This window comes from Micromys minutus (assembly GCF_963924665.1).
Source record: "Micromys minutus genome assembly, chromosome: 19".
NCBI classification, from domain to species: domain Eukaryota; kingdom Metazoa; phylum Chordata; class Mammalia; order Rodentia; family Muridae; genus Micromys; species Micromys minutus.
Window position 1 is genome coordinate 39,340,535 of NC_137954.1, and position 7,528 is coordinate 39,348,062.

The 7,528-nt window shown below is 48.3% G+C and overlaps 1 protein-coding gene across 2 annotated transcripts in view; it reads left to right on the forward strand.

Annotated features, from left to right (window-relative positions):
* RAMP1 (receptor activity modifying protein 1) overlaps positions 1-4,984 on the forward strand; it is a 47,739-nt gene extending 42,755 nt beyond the window's left edge. For both annotated transcript variants that reach the window (XM_080933296.1, XM_080933297.1), the window contains exon 3: positions 1,874-4,984. In XM_080933296.1, coding sequence (XP_080789422.1) covers positions 1,874-2,129 — 256 coding nt within the window. In that variant the 3' untranslated portion in view covers positions 2,130-4,984. The remainder of the gene's footprint in view (positions 1-1,873) is intronic.
* The last annotated feature ends 2,544 nt before the right edge of the window (positions 4,985-7,528 follow it).

Genomic DNA, 7,528 nt, shown 5'->3' on the forward strand with positions numbered 1-7,528 from the left:
ATCTCTCACTGAAGCTGGAGATTGCAGTTTCAGCCACAGAGGTTGGCGTGGCCTCCGGGGCCTGATCTGCCTGTCTCCCCTGTCCCTCACACCCACAGTGCCGGACTGTAAGCACACACTGATGTACCCTGCTTTTGCATGGGGATCTTAGCTCAGGTCCTCATGCCTACACAGCAGGGGTTTACCTACTGAGCCGCCTCCTCAGCTCCAATTCACCCCAGTCTCTTTTCTGCTCCTGTGTTAGGAATGACGGTCTCTTCTGCCCTTGTCGTCCCCAGCCTATCTAATATCACACATCTGCAAGACCCCAAGGCCATGGGCCATCAGGGAGAAAATGCATACAGGTAGCTGAAAGAAGTGGCTGGATAGGGGCTGGAGAGATGGCTCAGTGGTTAAGAGCACCGACTGCTCTTCCAGAAGTCCTGAGTTCAATTCCCAGCTACCACATGGTGGGTCACAACCATCTGTAATGGGGTATGGTGTGTCTGAAGAGAGCTACAGTGTACATAAAATAAAATAAAAAATTAAAAGAAAACTTTTTTAAAAAAGAAGGGTCTGGATAGACAGATAAGGGTCTGTTGACCATCCTCTTCTAGGAGGGAAAGTCTGCAGTCAGCAGGCAGCTTGATGAAGGGAAATCTGGGCACAGCTGATCTCTTGAAGATGGTGGCACTTGGGCTTGAACGACAGTGCCAATCTTAGTTAGGGTTTCTAGTGTGGTGATAAAAACACCATGACCATAAGCAATTGGGAGAAGAAGGGGTTTCTTTTGGCTTACAACCCTCAGGTCACACACACGCCATTACTGAGAGAAGTCAGAGTGGGCATTCGAGGCAGGAACTGAAGAACAGACCATGGAGGAACGCTGCTTACTGGTGTCCCTCCATGCCTTGCTCAGCTTGCTTCCTTATACAAGTGAGGACCACATGTCCAGGGCTGGCATCACTCTGCACCCACTGTGGGCTGAGCCCACCCACATCAGCCATCAATCAAGAAGATGCCCTACAGACTTACCCTTAGGGAATCTGGATGAAGGCATTTCCTCAATTGAGGTTCCCAGATAACTCTAGCCTGTGTCAAGTTCATACACACACACACACCACATACAGCTACCAACCATAATGGCACCTACCAAAACTAGATCAGAGTCATATGTACTCATTCACTAACACACAAACAATGTCCCACACAGCCACTGAAAATAACACACACACATAAAGTGTTATTCACAGTTACAAATGAGGAGTCTCACGAACTTATGGATGATCCATGACTATCAGCTGCATGCCAAGCCATACTGGGAGCCATGAATTCCACTGCTCCTTTGGGGACTGTCTCTAGAGAAGTTATGAGACTTAGAGCTGGTGAGATGGTTCAAGAGGGTAGACCCAGACTTCAATCCCCCAAAACCCACATCACAGGAAGAGAACCAATTCTTGCAAGTCATTCTCTGGCATCCACATACACATGCTGTCTCTCACATAATCACGAAACCAACCAATCAATCAATCAATATGAAAGAACTCTGAGGACTTTGACTAAGCAAGAGGTCTCCCTCAGATCCTGGCCCACAACATCGGCTTCCCCACTGATGGCCCGCTGTCATTGAGTCATGAAGGTGACCAGCTCAGCAGGGACCTTAGGTAGGCTGATAACAGGAGCATGAATGACCACGGGGCTTCTCAGCTTGGTCCCAATCTTATGGCCTAAGGCTATAGTAGGCACCAGGCACCTTACCTTCAGCTGGATTTCTGAGACTGGTACGAGCTGTCTAGGTGCCAGAGCTCCTGAGCTTCTGGGAGGAGGGAAAGGGCAGCTTTGCCTCTGGCTAGACAGGGCTGAGTCTCCTGACAGCTTCTCTTTGTGTCCACAGGACGTATGGGGAGCTCACTTACTGCACCAAGCACGTGGCAGACAAGATTGGCTGTTACTGGCCCAACCCGGAAGTGGACAAATTCTTCATCGATGTCCACCATCGTTACTTCAGCAAGTGCCCCGTCTCTGGCAGGGCCCTGCGGGACCCTCCCAACAGCATCCTCTGCCCTTTCATAGCGCTCCCCATTACGGTCACGCTGCTCATGACTGCCCTGGTGGTCTGGAGGAGCAAGCGCACCGAGGGCATCGTGTAGGTATCCCAGGTTTTGGAAGATTGGGGAACCATGGGCCTGGCCCAGCAAGAGCATCAGGGATATGCCCCCACGTTACATCCTGCTGTAGCCTAGTACAGGACTTAAGAGTGACTCTGCATTAAGCTGAACATGCCCTAGCCAGAGGCTTCCAGCAGGGGAGCAGGGACCTGCTTCTGTTTACCTCTGAAACAGTTCTAAGTGCCAGGTCTCTACTACACTTCATCACCACTGTGGGCATTCTGACCTCCGAGGAAGACTGCAGAGATGGGTTTGTGGATGCATAGTTTGTGATTAAAAGAGTATTCTTAAACTTGGGAAGTGTTCTAAAATTTGGGTACAAATAATCTATACAGGGACGTAAAGACTGGGAGAAAATCAAGCTACTACGAGAGATCTGTCTTTTGCTGATTGGAGTGTAACTCAGGGTCTCTGACCAGATGATACTCAGTCAAAGGTCCCCTGTGTTTGCTCAGGGGTTCCCAAAGATTCTGATACCCTTAGACTCTACTGCATATTCCCTGATTTTTTTGCCTTTCTTTGTTTTGTTTTTAAGATTATATATCTATACATATATATATACACACACAAACATACACACACATATGTATATATATATACAGTTGGTGTCCTCAGACACACCAGAAGAGAGCATTAGATCCTATTACAGAAGCTTGTGAGTCACCATGTGGTTGCTGAGAACTGAGCTTAGGGCCTCTGGAAGAGCAGTCAGTGCTCTTAACCACTGGGCCATCTCTCCAGCCCAGCCTCTGCTTTTAATACTTGGAAATAATCATAAGTTCAAGACTAGCAAGAATACCTACTGTGAGCCAGATCTATGTGGCCGAGTAGCATGTAGAGAAGATGTTGTCACTGTGTCCCCTTCCCTAAAGGTCACACTACCTTTCTTGAGAAACCCCAGTACACAGGACAAGTGAAGGCCAAGAGGTGCCGGGGATGTGACCTCCTCCTCTACGCAGCACTGTCCCTTTGGTCCCTGGGAAGCAATGGGCAGCAGTGACAGTATTAATTTGATAAAAACGATTGAACTATGACAGTGCATACCTGGAATCAAAGCACTTTGGGGTGTTTAGGTAGGAGGATTGCTGTGAGTTTGAGGTCATCCTGGGCTATATAAGGACACCCCATATTTTAATGGAGGGGAAAGGGTCTGGAAAGAATGAAGAAGAGACAGAAGAAAAACACAAAGGGAAAAAAAAGATTGGGCTCATTTGTGAGCTGAACTGGAGACCAGACGCCATCCTGCCTTCCCAGGCTTTGACATGGAAATCCAAAGGAGGGGAAAACAAGCCATTCATAAGTCACAGAATCCAAAAGCTGCAAGAGAACCAGGGATCTTACTTGGGAAATGGAGCTGATCCAGTGCCTCATTCCCAGAACCGCTCACATTAATGAGTTCTCAGGGTTTCCAGTAAACCAAGAAGGCTGGAGTTTGGGGTCATCTTCAGAGCATGGACATCCTGGGCTCAGCTAAGCAGGGAGCAGGCAAGGAAGCAGTGAGCCCAAGACCCCTCTCACATGACCCCTCTCACACAACCCCTTACATACGATGACCTCTCGTACATCAACCTAGGGAAGCCTGATCCACTAGGATCAGATGCCCATACATTCCTCAAAACTGAGCATTAGTGGTATCCTCTTGAAAGCAAGTCAGCAGTGTGGACCAGAAGTCTTCTTTCGGTGTCTGTTGCAGTCATTTTTATCCTAGGAACTCATCCCAAGTACATAATTACCATGTACAAAAGGGCCCGTGGGGACTAGGAGCGGAAGAGAGTAGACACCCTCAATAGCCCGACAGGAGGACTACTCCATCAGATTAACTCCAGATGATGGAAGGCAACAGTTTCCTTAATGACATACTTGGAGGGAGGATGGGTGTTTCACAGTGTATGCAGTTCATTGAAAATGCAGATTTTAAAACAGGAAATCAAGGTGACCTTTATGCTGTGTTTGTTTATGCACACAGTCCCTTTTCCCCAGGCCACATTGCACTGGAAGAATGTCCTGTAATAGGCCTCTCTGAAGACAGAACAACACACTCAGGTCTGCATCTGGCTGCCACCATCTGAGCTGCTGGGCGTCACTTCCAGGCAATTGGGGTGACATGGTCAGACCCCAATTGGCTGTTCTAGCTGGGTGTACTTGAGCAACCAATTCAGCTCTGGTAACCCTGGGGGAGATGACCTGCATATGTAAGTCTTACTTATCCCAAGGATGGTGTTTGATCTCCTGGAAAACCAAGTGACCAGTCAGAGGATTCTCATCCTTAGGGACAGGCAGGAAGCATGTTCCCAAGGAAATACTGGCAGTGAAACTCCCTCCCCCCTTTCCCCTCAGGACAGGGATTCTTTGTGTAGCCCTGGCTATCTTGGAACTGTGAGGAAATTCCCCTCTTTTCTTCTCAAGATAGGGTTTCTTAGTCCCGACTGTCCTAGAACTTGTTCTGTGGACCTAGCTCCATAGACCAGGCTGGCCTTGAGCTCACAGAGATCTTCCTGCCTCTTTACTCTGCCTCTACTGCCAACTTTGCTCTGTCTGTTCACACATGTTAGAGACAGAAAGTTCCCGAGACAGGAAACTTCTCAAACCCACACCAGCCACACTTCCTGCCTAGCCACACACATCTAGGACTTTTCTCCAGAATGCTGGCAAGAGACTGGGGAAGCTTGTTCTCTGGTCACCCCTGCTGTTCAGGGTTCCTAGAGGTCAAGGGCAGGTGGCAACTGCTGTTCATGCTCAGTACAGGTTTCTATGATAGTGTCTGAAAATTATACAAGTCCACCCCATCCAAGGCACAGAGAGATGTGGAGTTCCACATTTACAAAGGAAGACAAGACAGCAACCACACAGTGGCTCACAACCATCTGTAATGAGATCTGATGCCCTCTTGTGTGTCTGAAGACAGCTACAGTGTACTTATATGTAATAAATAAATAAATAAATCTTTTTTTAAAAAAAGAAAAGGAGGACAGGAGATGGCTCAGTTGGTCAACTGTCATGCAAGCGAATGGACCTCAGTTCAATCCTCAGATTTCATGATAAAGAAAACAAAACAGTCCCGGAGGCAATTCCTGCGCTGAGAAAGAAGAGGTAGGTGAATGGCACTCTTGGCAACGAGACTCCATGTGCATATCTGTGTGCCCCTCCCCTATACACAAATGCAAAGTTGGCACGTAGAAGCAATAATAGCAAACTGCCTGAATCGAATCAGATGCCAGCTGACCAGTAGAGAGGCAAGCCGATCAAATCAGACGCCAGTTCCGCCCATGGAAGAGCAAACCAGTGGCTCCCTGCCCCTCGGTTTCCTACCTACCAAGGAATGACTGTGGACCTTAGTTCAGTATTTGCAAGGAGAGCCCTTGACGTGCCCCAGCGCTTCGCAAATAGTCTGTTCACTTTGGCTATGGTGATCCACTTTAGTACAGGGACCTGTGAATGCAACCGTGGCTGTCCCCCTGGGTATACCTTTCCACCTCTCAACATGTTGTTTTCTGTGACCTGGAGACTAAATGCTGAGTGACTAGAAAACACTGGTGGTAACAATAGGAATGAGCACCTTGGGGACCAGGGTCCTTTATCCCTTTACCGGAAACACTCCCTGGAGCTGCATCACAGACCCCACAGGCCCTTCTTAGGAGAAACTTTCTCTCAGTTCTCCAGGCTTGAAGCCTGACATCAAGGTGTCAGCAGGTTTGGCTCCCGCTCTGGGCTTGATTCCAGTCATGGGCTAGGGCCCACCCAGTGACCTCACTTGGCCATATTACCTCTTTAAAGACCCTCTCTTTAAGTAGGGATCTGAGACCCTGGGACTTAGGATCTCAACATATGAATTAGGGTTGGGGGTAGAAGGGTTTGCCCTTGACAAAAACCTGCAACCCTACTGCAAGCCAGCTAAACGCAGCCAGTTGAATCTGTTATGGACCAGTGTTGCAAATCTCCATGAAAACTAGGAGTAAACAACTCTGACCAGAAGCGCTGCAGAGACAAGGAACAAAAACCTGCTTCTCATCAAAGTCCATCAGCACACATTCTTGTTGGGAAACGCCAGGCTCAATTAGGAAGGCGGGTGGTGGGGAGGGTCTCGGGGGAGACTCCTCGGAAAATTCCAGAACCCGTCTTCTTGGCTTTCATTTTGTCTTATTTTCAGAAAAACAAGCAGAGTTCCTCTCCTGATGCCCTGTTCCTTACCAGATAACGTTTCTTGTTACTGAGCTGATAATGTTTCTTCCCCACTCTCCACGTAGACAAAAAAATAGGGGGGGGGGATGAGGGTGTAGGAAAGAAAGAGAAATTTTTCTTTACTTAATTGGGTCAGCTGTTGGGAAAAGCAGGGGTTGGGGGTAGAGATTGTTCAGGAATGTGTAGGGGATCTGTGGATCCAGAGGAGGAGGCATGCAGGTATGCTATTAGTAAGAAAAGCTGTCTGTGGGTCAGCAGTGGAGAAGGCATGGTTCAGAATCTCCAGGAAGGGCTGCAGTCTCTGTTCCCTCTGCTCTGTCTTCCTCATTTGGAGGCCATGTTGGACTCAATAGGATGACAGAGGCATAGATGGGCCTGAAACATATGATTGGATGTCTTGGATCATGATGGCAGGGTCTGGCTGTGAGGCCTCCAGCCCCGAAGCACCATTCTTCCTGTGCTATACCTTCCTAAAGGGCTACAGAAAACAACCAGAGATTGGGCTTGGCAGGGGTGAAGGTGGGGAGTCTGGCTGCCCCAGCTGAGGTGTCTCTAAGGGACCACACAGCTGATATGTTTTATAAAGCAATTTGAGGCAGGAGGGGATGCCTTAGTAAGCCCGTACCGAAGCATCTCCCCCCAACTACATATCAGATCAAGTATAAAATGAAGTTTGAGATGTGGGAAGGGGGTCTGGGGAAGGGAGTAGATGGAGAGAAAGAAGGGGGACAGAGAAGGACATAAAGAGAGAGGAAAGAGAAAGACGGAAAGAGGCCAATTTGGAGAAGATGGAGAGGAAGCGGGGAGAGCAGAAGAGGAAGGGAGGAGAGGGGGAAGGAGAAGGGAGAAGAGGGTGGTCCAAACAATCCTTTTATAAGCCAGCCTCATACCTAACTGTTGGGTGGAGCCTAGAGGAACTGCTAACAGCTGAGTATTTTCTTTCTTTTCTCTCTTTCCTTCTTTGCTTTGCTTCCTTTTTTGTGTTTGTTTTCCTTCCTTCCTTTCTTCTCTCCTTCCTTTTTCTTTCTTTCTCTTTTCTTTTTTCTTGACACTGGATTTTTCTGTGTAGCCTTGGCTGTTCTGGAACTTACTCTGTAAACCAGATGGCCTTAAACTCAGAGCTCCACTTTCCTCTGTTTCCCAAATGCTGGGATTAAAGGTGTGCACCATCACTGCCTGACTAGCTGAGTGTTTCAATCCAG